Below are 18,031 nucleotides of genomic sequence, written 5' to 3' on the forward strand. Positions count from 1 at the left end.
AGACAATTTTGTTCAGCACAGAAAGAAAGAAATAATGAGAGACAGATATAGGTTTCTTTAGCCCGGTTTGTACTTTATGGGAGACCCTCTCTGACATGAATAAAATCACCCAGAATTATCAAGAATAAGCTTAAAAAGACGCGACCATATTCAAGGCATTGATCAAATTTTCTTTCTGATAATACAGGGTGTATACGGCAATAGTATGAGAACTGGTCTGCCTGAAAATGCTAAAGTACTAAATACAGTTTTAATGGCTATGAAATATGTCAGATACAAGCAGATTATAAGTAGTTCAAAACATAATTGCAAATTTCCTACAATGATGAAAGCCAGTTTCCTTACAGCTTTAATAGATTCACCAAATGTGCTTATATACATCATCTTAAAAATGAAATTACAACTCTATATTATTTTCAGAATCTTATGTTTTACGAGTTAGATTTTAGGGGTAAGTTGCCTGAGCCACGATTTCACGTCTGCCAATAGTGGTGACGTGGTGTGATCCTGCCCCAGGAATGACTCATACTGAACGAATCTTTGAAACACAAACTGAAGCTGGTTCGAACAAAGCTGCTTTCAAAGAGTTTCACATTTCCCAGAAGGTCCGTACATCGAGTTTTTCACACGTAGTGTTCAGGGTGAAAACAGCGATATTGCGAAATTTTATACATTTTTTTTTTTTTTTTTTTTTACTCATGCAAGAGAATTAACGAGATTGTATAAAGTGATACAAAATTTCGTCATCTGAAGCCAAATAGCACCAACATCTTCACAACAAGCTATTTCCCAACCCGCACCCATCGCTTTGCCTGTGACCCGTGATCCATATTTGATTCTCAGGATAAAGGTTCGAATCCCGCGTGTCCGAGTACGTCGCCTCGTCCCACAGAACTTCGGCAGGGGGGAAGGGAGTGTTGGAAGAGTTAATGACTACGGTGTGTGTGTGTGTGTGTGTGTGTGTGTGTGTGTGTGTGTGACGAGATATTATCAGTCGTTATAATTATCTACAGTTTTTGGATTCAAGGAGTTTAACTTTGCGGTACACGCGTCACCACCTGCGTTTCATCTTAACTGGTTTTCATTACTTCTTTGTTGTATAACATTAAACTGTACATATTTGGTGTGGTGACTGCAGAAATTGTTTTAACAGTAATCCGAAACAAGATTGCCTGTACAGATATGGTTAGGGTGGGTCAGGTTAAGTGTAAGCCAATTGAGTCCGGAAAAGATGCACAGAACCGAACAGCTTGAAAAAAATAAAAAATAAAAATAAAAATAAAAATGGAGCACTCAGAGCGTAACATCGCCCTACAGTCAATCAGAAGCGGAACCTATGAACCGGCCTTGCCTTGAGAGCTGAACTTGGACCAATTATTGTTCTCACACTTAAATTACTTTATTCCTTGCCTGACCCCTCAACCCTGCCACCAAGTCTGGTTCGAACTGGCTCAAAAGTATTTGACTAGACCTTGCCCTATGGGCCTGACCTTTGACCAAGTTTGGTGCAAATCGAATAAAAACTTTTTAAGACAAATGTTAGAACCTTTGACCTTGCTCTGGTATATTTACGTCTGACCGATTATTCTGAAAATCAAAGTACTTTATCCATTTCTGCCCCTTAGCACTTCCACCAAGTTTGGTTGAATTCGAACCAAAAAGTTTGCCTTTCTGCTTGGCCTTTCTGCTTGGCCTTGAATTCGAACCAAAAAGTTTGCCTTTCTGCTTGGCCCATAATCGCTTGTTCCTCTGATGATCTTCAATCGTTCTTCCAAATTTGGTGGAATTCCACCCAACAGTTATTCCATAATTAGACGAACACACGGACTGACAGGCAAGCCGAACCAAAGACATAACCCAACCCCGCAACGCGCGCGGGCATAACATTCTACATCATTCATCCAAACCCATCCTAACCTAATCTAACCCAAATAATAGGGAGTGTTCGTGTGGATACTTAGGTCAGAATTATTCCATGCTCATTGGAAATTCTCTCTCTCTCTCTCTCTTTCTCTGTATATATATCTATCTACACACACACACACACACAGGGGCGCACCCCAGGGTGGGGGGCGGGCCCAGGCCCCCCCCTTAGCTCTCTGGGTCCTTTAAAAATTTATATATATTTATTTCGATAACAGCAAAACATGAAAAATTGGCAAGTACAAACAAAGAGTAACACATGAGCCAGCAGCTCTCTAACTCTAAACCTGCATGTGACCTTCAAGTAATTATCGGATTACCTGACCTCACCTCATTACGAGCCCCCCCCCTTAGAAAATTCATGGGTACGCCCCTGCATACACACACACACACACACACACACATATATGTATATATATATATATATATATATATATATATATATATATATATATATATATGTATGTATATATATACGGGAGAGAGAGAGAGAGAGAGAGAGAGAGAGAGAGAGAGAGAGAGGTACTGTAGGTAGATCGATCGATAGATAAATAGATAGATGGATGGATAGACAGACAGATAGATAGCTAAGGGGAATAGTCAGTGAGAGGGGAAGAGAGAGATTCGTGAAGTAGCAGGGGGAAGCGGAGATGAAAGGGAATCACTTAAAAGTCCCCTGCCCGCAGTGGGATTTGAACTTGTGGCAGCGTCACTTTCACGACTAAAATCTAGGATGTTGCTGACGCTAAACAATTTCGTTCATCTTAGGAGCCGTCCTCAGAAGGAACTTACTTCTTATTGAATTATTAATGTTTTCATTCTTAACTATTCCTCTCGGATAAGCCTCTTTTAGACTCTTGAGCCCAGAATATGTCTCTCAGTCCTCACGAATACTCGCCTGTTGCAATGATCTCAGTTAATTTATGAGCCGGCAACTCCCCTACGTAACAGTCTGGGTCTCCCCAGTCTGTACGGAGTTTTCCCAGTTACACTGCGGCATCAGTGGTGGGTGGTAGCTTGAGCCGAGCTTACTACCGAGCCAGCTGTTGCCTGCCAGTGGAGTGTACAAAAGGATTACGTTGGGTATTGAAAGTGGTAGTCGAGAAATTGAGCTAAACCAACATGCTAAACTTTGTAGCAATAGCAACACTCACTCTCCTGCTGCCGTCACCAACAGGTATGACTTCATCAGTATCATGTTGTCGCTGCCGGGCGTATAGAGAGTGGGAGAAGCGCAGTGAGAAGCCTGATTCTGGGCATTCATGCTTTGCATTTAAGAAGGATTTAAACGGGTGACTGCATAGGACACATGTACGAACTTTGAAATACATACACAGAGTTATTGAAATACACAGGCATAACTAATTTAATACTTTGTGTATTCGTGAATAAGGTCGCATACATAGAAACAGGAAGTTCGGCATCATCATACACACTTATATAATTACCATCTTCGTACGCAAAATATGCAATGTGCATTCCTAACGTAACACAGTCCATGTAGCCTACTTCCAACATGATCATATTCTAGTCATTTTTAATGAGTAAGTTATAATTCTGTTATGATTACACATATGGCGTCTTAGTAATAATAAATATATTCACCTAAGTGGAAATTTTCGTATTTAGTAAGGGATTCATTATTATCACTGATTTATCACTAAACGTAAGAAAACATCACGAGTCACGTTCAACAAATGTGTTATTTCCGAGAAATCTATGACGTAAAGACAGTTGCTACACAGTCAGTCCTCAGATATTTCTGCCTTCAGTAGGCTGTGAAATATGTATGTGGTAATGTTTGTCTTAATGACACTGCGATAAGTGTGATGAAAAATGTAGTGGATTTTAAATATTAATGTTCTGTAGTGGTAGCCCAAAACGAGTCTGTACAGTACATTATACCTGTGCTTTCCTCAGGTGTTTGACGTGGAAATCCCCACGACAAGATAATATCTGAGAGGATATTTTATTTTGACACCTGACATCTTTCGAACATTTTTTCTCTGCTACTACAGGAAGACATCCTTATGGCTTTCATGTTCTCTCTCAGCGTTTCCATTTATCAGGGGCACGATGGGTCTGGTTAGTACTTGGATGGGTGACCGCCTGGGAACACCAGATGCTGTTGGCATCCCTACGTGTCAAGTGGGATTGGTGGAGGATTAGTGCCCCTCCCTGTAAAACAATTAATTCTAAGCCCTTGACCACCCCGTTTGGGATACATGGCGTCTGGCAATGGATGGATGGATGGATGGACCTTCCTTCCAGTACTCAAACATTCTCCGTTTTGTGCACTCTCTTGATACATTTGTCACCTCTTTCAGCCCTTTCAACTATAAGACAGTCTCTAAATTATTTCATTGAGGCTATTCGACCTGGAGAGAATTAGGTGTAGCCTTCATTAACCCCGTCGCTATAAGACGATCCCTCTAAAGTGGTGGAAAGATCGTCTGTTAGCATTAGAAGTAAGCCATTACAATACGTAATCGGATTGAAGTACATTAGACATACCAAATTACGGTGTGCCCAGACCACATGTAAGCCTTAAGCATTTTAATTTGTCACTTGTTTTGGATTGCCGTAGTGGAAGTGGGTGGTAGAAGCAGCAGCAGCAGTAGTAGTAGTAGTAGAAGTAGTAGTAGTAGTCGTAGTAGTAGTAGTAGTAGTAGTAGTCGAAGTAGTTGCTGTTGTCGTTGTCGTTGTTGCAATTCCAGTCTCATCTGGACGTGAATCCGGTGAACTACAGGTTGAAGTTGCCCTCTGCCTGAAGCCTGCCAGTCTTCTTTTGGCTGATAGAGAGGGAGGTGAGGGACGTTTACATAATCGGGTAGTGGAGCAGCTCTGTTATATCGGTGCCACCCCATGAAGGCGTCCTTCTCCACATCACATATCACTTATCACCTTGACGGAACATACGCCTGGAATACCTAGTTGGATGTCTACACTTTTACTGCGATGGAGTACTTTTCATTTTGTTTTTATTACCTCCAGGCGATATTGTTAATTTATAAAAAGACCGTTTGTGGTGACAGGGTTATATACAGAGTCAAGTAACCCATTCAGAACTTGATTTCTCCGTAAACTGAAAAAAATCGTGTGTGGTAACGAGTAAAGAAAATAATAGGACAGAAGGCCTTAACCCACTGGCACCTTTGGTGAGTTGCATCAGTTTATTTCATGTCACCAACAGACGATTTTAATCAACTTAGGAAATATTTCTGGTGGTGATGGGGTTAATGATGCTGTACCTAAAGCCTCCTAATCGAAAACTCTCTCGCTAAAGCTGGATAAATCTGTCCAGTAACAAGAATAATGGTATGAAATGGTTAACACTCAAAACTTTATAACTGACTCTTAGCTAAGTAAATTCGTTTGGTGTTAACTGGAATAAAATGAGAGTTGTTCCGATGATGAGGCTGTTAATGCTCCTGTAACTCAGCTGAATAAAATCGTTAAACGTTAGGTTAAAAGAATATAAGCATTGTCTTGATCATGAGGGGATAAATGGAGCCACTTTTAACATTCCCAGGCTAATAGAAAACTCTCAGTTAAATAATAGTGACTGGCGTTGGCTGGAATAGAATATTCGAGTAATCCTGAGTATGAGAGAGAGTTAATGGAGGCAGTATTTGCGATCCCAGGATTCTGTGACTCAGTCTTAGAAGAATAAAATCCTCTAGTGTTAGTTGTGATCAAAAATTTGAGCTGTCCTGACCATGAAATGGTTCAAAGTTTCCGGGAACACGAACCAGTGAGAGAGGTAGCAAGATGAGGAAAGTAGAGGTTGTGCAAGTGACTGGAGGCCGTATTCTTGCCAGTTAACCTTTTCAGTCCCATGACATTTTAAATTTTCATTAGACCACTACCAGACGATTTTCTTCAATTGAAGGAACGGGTTAACGAAGGCTATATCAAATCGCTCCATTTTATAAAGTCTGTCTTCAGCTGAAAATAATCGTCTGCAGGTAACAGGGATTTAAAAAAATACGTCATCGGATTCAAGGGGCTAGGAAAGCTCTCTGCCACGTATTCCTTACCGGCTTTATTTCTGCACATGGCACTCACATACACTTTCCTCGAGAGTGTATGAGAGTGAGGTGGAGGGGGGGAGAGGGAAGGGGGAGACCGAGTATGAGATTGAGGGATGGTGTGGAGAGGTGTATGAGAAAGGAGTGTGTGAGCTGGGGGGAAGGTATCAAAATGGAAGGGGACAGGGTGACGTGGAGGTGATTTGTTTGTGGCCACCCCTTACGGGGTTGAGGCGTCTGGCTATAGATAGATGGTTAGAGATGTTATTTTTGTAATTTATTTAGGTATTAAAAGCTTTAAATACCTGAAGAAATAATTTTGAGATGTAATATTCGAGGTAGCCACTAACAAACAGGTGCTACGGTATAAAGCTTCCCAGCCTCACGGGAATACCAGTCTGGGAGTGGCTGAAGAGGGATGAGCTGGGATGGGGGAGGCAGGGAGACTAACATTATCAGATAGCTATGGCGGATACCTGAGAGTGATATCAGAAAACACAATTCGAGGACAAAACTTTATTCCTGCCTGGTTCCGCCACTGAGCTTCCTGCCCTAGTGTCTCAATATGTAATAGATTTGTTTTTGCCCGAATAAACTGAATCTTTCCCCCAGGTTGAATACTAAGTTGCGGTTGCATGAAATTCGATATACCTGAAGGTTTAGGGGTCACATTGCTTACTGGTTAAATCGACCCTTTGCTCTTACCACACTTAGCCATCAATTGAGCTGATATGGGTTGGACGCCTTTGTCAGATTAAAAAAAAAAAAAAAAAAAAAAGCAATGAAAAGAAAAAAGAAATCTTCATCGCTCTCTTCCTTTGTTACGAAAATTTAACACCTTTAGTACGAGATATTTGTCCATGGGATGAATAATACCGTCTGACAATCTATATTATAATGATCTGATTTCTGAATGTTTTTTAGTTTGTTACCGTAGCACAGCAAAAACGGCGCAACATAGCGCAATATTTGTTAGAGCAAGGTACGGTTAAAATGCTCTAACTTGAAGAATAAATCAATTTCCAGTCCAATCGGGCCACCGGTTCCCGAGTTATTACTCATTTCTGGCCTTTTGATATCGAGCGGAGGCCGCCGAAGGCGGCCTTCAAGCGAGTGTGGATAATAATAATTATAATAATAATAATAATAATAATGATAATAATAATAATGATAATAATAATAATAATAATAATATGAAGAGATAAGACATGGTATTAAGAGTAAATGGAGATTTTCTAACACCTTCACTACGAGGGCTTCTTTAAATTCTTCAGTGCGAGGAAGCATTTGAGATGGAGGTCATAGAAGTGACCCGCTCCTCTATTCGGTGAGGTAATGAACACACACACACACACACACACACACACACACACACACACACACACACACATTTAGAGAGAGAGAGAGAGAGAGAGAGAGAGAGAGAGGGTGACTTGATTATGACAAAAACAGCAACAGACCATCAAAACACCCCCACTAATATACCACAACACCAGATCTAAATGTGATACCGGATGTCCTTAACTTCATACATTATATCTTTGAAGATTTCCTAACAGTCCTCCTAAACGAGTAATTTTACATTTTACACCCTTTTATTATATTGTATATAACTGAAACAAACTATGGTGGTACAAATAATACAAAAAGAACATGGGAGAGAATATCAGAGTGTAACATACGCTAAAGTCAAGAAATGGACACTACGAAGCCTTACAGTGTCACCTAGAAAAATGACCTAGAGATTCTGGTCTGTCAGTGGCCAAGGATCGTGTTCTCGTTCGCTTGGCAGGGTTTAGTACACCTCTTTTTCGTTTACTTCTGCTCATGGTATATTTGTGTTCTGTGGTATTCTAGTTATGTAATCTGTGTCGGTATTAAAAATATAAAGAGTGTTTCGAGATTTTTATTAATTTCAAGAGATAATTCTGAAACTGGTATTGGGTAAAAAAAAAAAATACTATATCTAAATGGGTTCAGTTCTCAACCGTTACGAAGCTACAGTTACTGATAACCTTTTAGGTAAATTATGAGGGAAACCATTTTCGGCCAGATGGTCATCAGTAACTGTAGGTATGTAACGGCTGAGAATTGGACCCGTGTTGATGTTGCATTTTCTGCTAAAGTCAACATAAGAATCATTTCCAAAAGTTAGTACGTCAAGTTCCGCGACACCCTGTATAATCAGCCTAAAAACGAGTAATCCCGTGTTGATGCCCAAGATAAATCGCTGATGAAAAGGTGCCAGGAAACCTCCTTAGCCAACGACAATACGGCCCAGAATGCCAAGTGCCGTGTGAGGGATGCAGGAAATCACTCCTCTGTTGTTGTGTCGTTACTGTACTACTGGACTTAGAGAACGGACTTCTAAGCCGATTTCTAAAGTGGGATGCATAATAACAGAACTGTCGCAATAACGTTTCTAGCTGAGGTAGAGGAGCCAAGTGCACCAGTACTTGTGTGTGTGTGTGTGTGTGTGTGTGTGTGTGTGTGTGTGTATGCTTGCCCGTGCTTGAGTGTGTGCGTGCGTGCGTCCATGCCTGCCAGCATCCATGCATGTATGTGTGTGTGCGTTTAAAGACGGCGGCTTTGCAAATGGAAGGGTTACATCATGAGTCTGCAAATTCGGGTGATGCAACCAAGATGGAAGGGTGCAATGCTTCTTGAACAGCCTCAGGGCCGTATTCAAGGGCAAGAATTCTCGTCGGCTGAAGAGGCTCCTTGGCACCTTTCCTTACCAATTTACTCCTGTATCTTTACATATGATTTATTTTTTCATGCTGCCTATACAATCTATGCCGATGATGAAGAGCCAAGAATATTATACAAGTGAATAATAAAGTGTAATATAAAAAAATTATTCGCTAAGTATGAGGTGCAGGGAATTTCTTCTAAGTTTACGAGAATAATGTGTGCTATTGCCTGTGCCATAGGAGGCTTTGCTGCACAATTTTCTTGGCGCTGTATTTTGCAAAGCACACACACAACTACAGCTATGCTTTCTTTCTCTCTCTCTCTCTCTCTCTGTTCTGTGTGTGTGTGTGTGTGTGTGTGTGTGTGTGTGTGTGTGTGTGTGTGTTTTCTTTCTACGTTGTAGTAAATATCAAAATGTTATTAAAACTGAGGGCGCCAAGGTGTAGACCAACATCCAGTTTCTGAAGATTGTGAAGCATATGGTGATGATAGAATATGACGTCTTGCCCATTTACATTTTCTTGCTGATTACGAATTGTACTGTGGGGTAAAAGGAAACCATATCTAACAATCGTACATGTTCCATAAATGATCGCTTAAGTTAGACTCTTGCTTACAACATCGCACACTCTGTTTTAATGATCTCGCAGTTATAATTTTTCTTCGTAAAAATTCAATACAACCGCTCGAGGTCTATTACTCTAAGCTACTATTAGTGGTCTTGCAGACATCGTGGCCTCTCTTCCGTAGCGATTTATGCTGTACTGTATATTGCACATAAGCATTCTCTTGAAATACATTGATATCGTTTTGATTTTGGCGTAGTTTCCATCAGTAATATAAGGGAGGATATGGAGGTATAATGTGTCGAATAAATCGCTGAGGAGGTGTTAAAAAATATTTGTAAGTCACTTGGAATACGACAAGTAGTCTTACGCCTCCCGGACAATGAATCGTTTTCTCGTTGGCGTAGGAGACTAAGTATTACTCCTTTTGTAATTTGTTATGCATTTAACACCTTAATATTCTCCTGTATGTTATTACTGGGAGCATCTCAATAACGACACCCTTTGCATTAGTCACATACTCGTATAAGAGGGTATGAATCTTCATCAGTCCGATGACGTATTTTGCTATTATTTGGTTGTTATTAATAGACAATTATTATTTTCTTACTGAAAGAGCACGCATGTAGTGAAAAGGTAAATGAAGGCTATATCTAACCCATCCATTTTAAAACGTCTCCTCTTTAGGCGAATAAAATTATTCGAAGAAAACAGAAGTAAAATTTTAGATTAAATCTTCGGAATGTTAAAGGGAACTACATAAAGTAAACCGCTGGGAGGGAAGTGTCACGAAATCTCCAGCTGCTCCATTATGGTGAGAGTCAGAGGCTTGTCAAAGTAACAGGAAATTTCTGTAGATATGCCATATCCTGTTGAGTTTCCGGTGCACGGTGACTTGCATATTTCATCTTAATCTTACTGACGCTACCTGTAAACGTTTTAATGCAACTTTGGACATACCTTTAGTAGTAATAGGATTAATAAAACTCTTAACTAACTCCTTCAGTCTGAAATATCCCTCCATTGGGGCGTGAAATCGACTGGTGGTAGCAGTAATAAAATATAAAGTAAGTCATCGGAAGAAACTAGTCGAAACAGCATTCTTATGAAGTTAGAAGGGTTTTTAGTATCTCTTCCGTACTAGTTTAATTTGCCTTATGGGGCGTTAATAGTTTCGTCGACGATAGTTATAGAACCTACGTTAATAGTAAAACGGTACTGATAGCTAGCAGAAAATGGGAAAGAGAAGCATGCAAAATAAATCACTAAGTAAGACATGCTAGAAAGCCTCCTCAGCTGACAAGAATACTATCTTTAACCGCACTCGTAAGGTTTGAGGATTATTTTTTTTTTTACACCATTTCATCAGCACCCTTTTTTTTTTTTTTTTTCTGTTTCACTTTTAAAAATTTTGTAGATATCAAGGGCAATACTTGCAAAATATATCGTTTTGGAAGAAGTGTTACGAGTCTCCTATGCCAGTGTTTGTTGTGTTTGTTGAGATTCGTTCGCCTAATTATGTAGAATGGACACTGGCAGGTGAAGCCCGTCAGGGAAGTATACAAGTCAGGTTCAGGGGGTGTATCTACCGGGGTGGTGGGTATAAAGAAATGGTGTTGAGCAGGGCTGAGATAGGGGAAAGAGCAACAATCTCAGTAGCTGTGTCATATGCTGAGACTTGTCTTACAAGGGCGTCTCGTAAGTTGGAGCTGAGGGCCGCAGTGGAGGGGCAGTCTAATAAGTAGTGAAGGAGGGGCCACTCGTTGCTGTGGTGGCAGTACGGGCACGGTTCTGGGTCACTGTTAGCTATTTGTGAGAAGCAGGGGAAGCCCAGTCGCAGGCACCGCAATCACACTGTGAATAGTTCGGGGTGATTGGGGGGGCGGCGAGGGGCTCATAGCGAGTGGCTCTCGCATACCAACTGGTAGAGCGTGAACCTTCTGCAACTTGCTCGTCATGATCTTTGTGAGTCAAAATGCAGATGGCAGCATGCACTCTGCGACTGATCTGCGAGAGGTTTGGACGTCGTGGATAAGTAATGTCGGGGAGTGTAGTGGCAGAGCGAGCAGCGGCATCCGCTAGCTCACTGCCAGCAATGCCTGCATGACTGAGGATCCAGTGGAGGAATATTGCACCTCCGTTTCCTTTGATGGAGTCAGCCACTTCTGCGATGGAGGTCAGCGGGCCTACATTATCAGAGAAGTGTCGTGCGTGAATACCATGCAGAGACGAGAGCGAATCTGAGTGGATGACTATGCGTCTGTGATAGCGACAGCGCATTTCTGAGGGCGCCTAAGATGGTGACGAGCTCTGTCTCGTGCACGGTGGATCCGGAGGGAACCCTCCAGGTCTCGATACAACCCTCGGTGAAGAATGCAGCACCTGTTTCTCCATCAGCAGTGACTGATCCGTTGGTGTAGTACTCAGCTGTCCCTGGGGTCCAGAGTGATGCGGAGACCATCCTGACGAAGGAGGGCTGGCAGAGACGCTCTAGGGCGGTCGTCAGGTGGGGCAAGACTGTGGATCGCCAGGGGCAGCCATGGAGGGGAAGGGGTATACGTGGGGTCGGGCAGGTCGGGGCCTTCCCGAAAGGTGTCAACAAAACTGAGGTGGTGAATTACGCTAGCAGTGTAATGTATCCAGTCCTTTCTTGGGTGAGGATGGGGGTGCCTTGCAAGAGTGCATTGCAACAGCTCAGAGACAGACAGAAGCGGCCTGAGCTTGCACAGCTGTGCAGTGGCTGCTGTCGATCGACTCCATACTCTGTGTTGAAGCGAGGTAAAGCCACTCTCCATTCTGAGGTTCTCAATACGTGTCCATGGAGGAGTATGCCAGTGAATTTATGCGCATTCAACCGCAGCTACACGTGCTGGAAACACGTATATGCCTGTCAGGTCGTTGACAAAGTAGGAGACAACCTGCTGATCTGTCGGCAGCACAGTTTCCCAGATATGTTATTAACATTAGTAGATGTGTTGATAACCGTGGTGTTTACGAAGCAACATTTGGGGGAATATGCATAACCAGGGTTGCCGTATACCCAGCGGCTACAGGAGGAAGGAACAAGCACACACCTTTGAGGATGGAGTGGACTCGGAGTTTTAAGATACTTGCTTATGCCAAAAAGGTCGTGTTACGGTAACTTCAATGCCCACGAAGAACGTGATCCACCTAAAGGCCGTAGAAGCCGCTCGATGTCAAAGGCGAGAAATGAGTTATAACTCGGGAACTGGTGGCCCGACTGGACTGGAAATTGTTTTATTCTTCAAGTCAGAGCATTTTAGCAGTACCTTGCTCTGACAAAAATTGCGCTACAATGAGGCATTTTTGCTGTGGTACGGTAACAAATGGGCAAACCAACAAACACAGAAATCATTATTATATAGATAGGAAGAAGATATACCACTTCCATTCACTATAATGGGATCCCAAATATAATCTGTATTAGCCCAAAGTAAGAGTGCGGATGCAAAGAGAAAAATCTCCGGTGCACTTTAGGCGGAAAGAACTGAAGTGAACAAGAAAATGAAGAATTTTGTAGCATAGTTGCAGTGAGAACTGAAAAAGAAGCCAACGAAGGGTCCTAACGCACTGACAAATATGAGGTTGTATTCTACGGCAACTCGTGTAGACAGCCTACATTTGTACGTCATCTCTGTTACCGACATGTTTCCGATTTATAAATGACTTGTAACCGATATGTTTACCAACGATGTCACCTACATGTCTGCTGTGTGTTTCTGATGTGTTGACGGCAGTGACGACAACAGTGTTTCCGACATGTGTAAGGACACGTGTGGGGGCGGTTTTTCTCTTATACTGAGTGAGGTATGAGGTATGCATGCAAGATTTTTGTGTCTCGCGATATGCTTCCATGGACGTGTTCTATAATGTATTTAGATTTATACATAACATTTCTATATGCACAGACATACCACCACCAACAGCTCTGGGACAGTTCCGTGCCAGCGTTTGTCTTGTCTTCCACATTCCCCTTCTTTCTCGAATATCCAAGATTTCCTTTCCGTCTCGCACTCCTCTGTTGCATGCTTCACACAGCAGTCACGTAAAATATTTAGTGTATCTCCTTTCATCGCCACATCCGGCAAGGATCGTAATGGTTCATGCATATAATAATACCGCACAATTGCTTTATTTTATAAAGGTTATGCCAAGATATCATTTTATGGTATGCTAAAGATCCCTTGCCTTTAAGTGGTTAATCCAGTCAGTCCGGTGACTTTTACTATATTCTTATATCCTTGCGTTAACTTTCACTATAGGAGAGATGTCGGATTTGGAGGCGTTAGATAGAGTCATAATTAACCCCTTCACTGTAAGGCGTCTTCTTTAAGGTGAATATACCAAACTCGTCGTCCAGTAGCCACAAGCATAGAGTATATATATATATATATATATATATATATATATATATATATATATATATATATATATATATATATATATGCACTTAAATCACTTAATGACAACGTGATTCATAGATACGCTGATATCCACAAAGAAAAGGAAACACGGATATCCCGAGCTCTTTCCTGTATTCACATCTTCAGGGGAGTGCGCGCGCACACGCACACACACACACACACACACACACACACACACACACACACACACACACACACACACACAGATATATATATATATATATATATATATATATATATATATATATATATATATATATATATATATATATATATATATATATATATATATATACTGTACATACATACATGTTTATGTATATAATTTCTCCTTGGGGTGCAGAGGCTGTTGCTATTGTTTTGAACCAAGCTAATCGGACTGAAGTTTAAAGTTGAAGGGGTCAAAACATCATTCAACCTTTCAGACTGCAGTACCTGCTCGCCTGGTGAAGTCGCTTGTGCCGGCATTTGCGCTAAGGCCTGTGATGGAATTGTGGAGTGTCCCAACAGAGAAGACGAAACCGTTGATCTATGCCGTAATGCCAAATGCAGGTGAGTACTAAGTAGGATCACAGTTTCTTCGTCAGAGTGCCTGTATTTTGAGTGGCCATACTGCTTGTGCTATAACTTGGCCGAAAATTGCCATTTCTTCATCTTGAATACTGAGTTATAACAGGAGATTAACGTTAGAATTGGATGCTAGTCACGGAGAAGTGCAATGGAAAGGGTGTGGAACAGTAGCATTGTCTTTTTCTGTCACTTAGCCACGGGAAATATGCTGCTAAATGCAGAAAATCAGGGTCAAGTTTGAGTAAAAACAGTAATTAGAGAGAGATTTCGTAACAGTTCTTCCCTAGCATCTAATTCTGGAAGTACTACTCAATATCCTCTTATATGTTATTGGTGCAAAATATGTCGATATACTAAAACGACGTAAAGTACAAGAGAATATTAAGATGTGATATGGAAAAAAGAAACTGCCAAGTAAGAAGTGCTACGAAGCCTTACATGGAACCTAGAATACAGCCTACAGTAACGTTTTGGACCGTAATATAAATGATATAAGAGGTGTCGTAGCATCTGTTCCTGAACGATTGCCTATGCATATAAAATCTAAAAAGTTTTTCTTGTATATTATTTTTACTGTCTGGATATCACATACCTGGCATCATCAAAAGGCAGGGCGGTACTCTGAAGGTGGATGGAAAGCTGGTGACAGGAAGAGCTCGAGCTCCCATTTCATCTGTCCTCGGGGCTAGCCTCTGACCATCCCCCTTTGGTGAAGTTTTTCAGTGTTTCAATAACATAGAGTAAGCCAGCATACTCTCCAAGATATTTTCCTCTAACTGTAAACTCCAAACATCTCCAAGGCTTTCGATCGTGTCTGGCATAATTCTTTAACTTCAAAATTGTCCTCTTACTTGTTCTATCTTTCTATCTGTGTCTTCATCTCTAGCTTCCTTTCTGGTCGTTCTATAGCTGCTGCTGTTGACAGCCACCCTTCTTCTCCAAGGGCTATCGATAGTGGTGTTCCTCAGGGTTCTGTCCTATCAGCAACTCCTTTTCATCAATTCATCAATGACCTTATAAGCTCTACGTGTAATCCTGTCCACTCCACCATATACCTTTCCATTCGCTTCTTGCGGCGTCCATCTCAGCGGTTACTTCAACAAACGCGAGTTGAGGCTATGGCTCACCTAATGTCTCACTTGGATCTCTGACTGGGTAAAAGTAATCCTGTTGTTTTTAATGCATTAAAAATTCAGTGCTTGCATCTTTGGACGGGTCAAAATCTTCGCAGGATTATCCTTTAGTTTTTAACAAAGTCCAACTCAGTCCTGCTTTATCACTGAACATACTTGAGACTTAATTCTCTCGGGATTTATCTTGGAAAGATCATATTACTTCTTTTGTAAAATCTATTTCCAAGAGATTAGGTGTGTTAAGTCAACTCCGTGGCTTCTTTACCTCGTACAGTTGTTGACTTTATACAGGGATCTTATTCGCCCCTTTGTCGATTACAGCTCTTATGTGTGGGATGCTCCTCACATACAGCTCTTCTCAACAAGGAGGGGTCAAAAGCTTTCATACTTTCCTTCTTTTGCAGGCTTCCTTCAACCAGTCTTTTCGACGCACTGTTGCATCTGTATCTCTTTTCTGTCGCTACTTCAATGGTCACTGCTCTTCTGAATTGTCTGCTTGCATCCTTCCACCACTACGGCGGACGTCTGGCAGCAAACTCTCATCCCATTTCTGTCCAACTCTGTAATTCATGAGTTAACCGTCTAATTCATGAGTTAACCGTTACTCCCAGCCCTTCATGTATGAAACAAGTCAGCTTTGGAATTTTCTTCCTCTGTCCTTATTTCTGCTGCCTACAGCCTTCAGTCTTTTAAACTCAGTGTGTCCAGGCATCTCGAAATGAACGGATCTCTGTTATTAGTCTCTACCTACTGCATAGGTGAAGACTGTTTTCGCTGGAACTATTACCATTCCCGCCTCAAAGTCTCGCCATGATCCCAGGAGAACCGAAGAATACGCAAGGAATCTGAAGGGCCCAGGTTGTGTCCCGGCACGGACCATTGCTGATAGAAAAAAAAGTCTTAGTCTCTCCAATGGGGTCAAGGTCATTTTAAGAAACAGCAGGAGGCCGGAGGACAGTAGACGAAACTTGGCGGACCGATGCCCAAGAGTTTATTTTGTTTTATTATCAGTCTTTACTTATAGTGTTCTTAAATTTTTCAGCCCCGATACCCCCAGATTCAGATGCGAGTCAACCCGATACCCCCTCTTTAATATTGTTACTCCTTCCACTCTCAGTTTCCTGTAAGAAAAAAAAAAGATGAGAGAGAATGGCTATGAACAAACAGTTGAATTCTATAGATTCCTTTATTTATATTTTCAACAAAATAACATTCATACACAGATTAGTTAGTCGTAGTTACCATACACGAAATACTTTTTTTTTTTTTTTTTTCAGGATACCCCCAAGAAGCCATTTCGATATCCCCTGGGGGCATCGAGGCACTACTTTAGGTACACCTGACGTAGGTGGAGAGTATTGTTTTTGCTGGCATTAGTAGTCTACATCTACTACGTAGGTGGAGACTACTGTTTTCGCTGGTATTATAATTATTATTATTCCGGCCTCAGAGTCTCGCGGTGATTCCAGAACTGGAGACTGCGCAAGGAGTCTGAAGGGCCCAGGTTATGTGTCCTGGCATGGACCATTGCTGATAGGAAAAAAAAAAAATCCAAATCTCCTCAATGGGGTCAAGGTCACTAAGAAACAGTATGTGGAGACTAGTGATTGTCCGTAGGACCTAGAGGGAACAACCTTGCGGGGCTTCTAGTCTTTCGTTCCTTCTTCCTTGCATGAAAAAAAGGTGCAGAATAAATCTTTAAGGAAGAGGCGTTACGAAATATCCAGAGTCACTTAGAGTATGACATTTAAGTTGTTCGCTGTACTGCACATAGTACTGTACTGCACATGACTGCCTGTAATTACACACACACACACACACACACACACACACACACTATCTATCTATCCATAGCCCGACGCCCTAATCCCGCAAAGGGTGGCCGCAGACAAAACGCCTCCAAGTCGCTCTGTCACCCACCATTTGAGTACGTTTCCCCCAACTCACTCCTCCCTCCCTCATATACCTTTCAACTCCATTCCTCCACCTCATCCACGATCTACCCCTCCCTCTCCCTACCTCCACCTCACCTACATACACCCTCTTAGTCAGTCTTTCATTCTCCATTCTCTCCACATGTCCAAACCACCTCAGTGTATTTCTCCTAATCTTCTCAACCACATCCACATCCACCCCACAACTTTCCTTCACTTCTTCATTCGTCAACCTGTCCCTTCATGTCACTCCACATGCTCCTCTCAAGTAACTCATTTCCACTGCTCTCACTCTTGACTTGTTCCCCTCTTGCAAGGTCCACGCCTCGCTTCCATACGTCATGGTAGGGATCACAATACTATCATGCAGTGACTTCTTAACTTCCATACTCACCTCCCTATTTCTCATCACAGCTTTCAGTGAACCAATAACCTTCCTTCCCTGCTGTACCCTTTCAAGCACTTCATCCCCCAAAGTTCCATCCTTACTCATCATACTACCCAAGTACTTGAATGCACTCACAGTCTCCATATCCTCACCATCCAACCTCACTGTACATTCTGTGACTTCATTCCTCTCAAACACCATAAGTTTACTCTTGTTTACATTAACTGTCAGATTCCTCTTCCTACACACTGTCCCAAATTCATTCACCAAACCTTGCAACTCCCATTCATCTTCACTCAGCAATACTGTATCATCAGCAAACAGCAACATCGGAATCTTCCAAATCT

The 18,031-nt window shown here is 41.8% G+C and overlaps 1 protein-coding gene across 1 annotated transcript in view; it reads left to right on the forward strand.

Moving 5' to 3' along the window:
- The first annotated feature begins 3,045 nt into the window (after window positions 1-3,045).
- Window positions 3,046-18,031, forward strand: part of LOC145406443 (uncharacterized) — a 47,202-nt gene continuing 32,216 nt past the window's right edge. The window contains exons 1-2 of the mRNA XM_080277599.1: window positions 3,046-3,100; window positions 14,085-14,211. Of these exons, the coding sequence (XP_080133725.1) occupies window positions 3,046-3,100; window positions 14,085-14,211 (182 nt within the window). The remainder of the gene's footprint in view (window positions 3,101-14,084; window positions 14,212-18,031) is intronic.

Source organism: Coenobita brevimanus, chromosome 70 (assembly GCF_032717465.1).
Source record: "Coenobita brevimanus isolate Jiangsu-jjx chromosome 70, ASM3271746v2, whole genome shotgun sequence".
Lineage (NCBI taxonomy): Eukaryota > Metazoa > Arthropoda > Malacostraca > Decapoda > Coenobitidae > Coenobita > Coenobita brevimanus.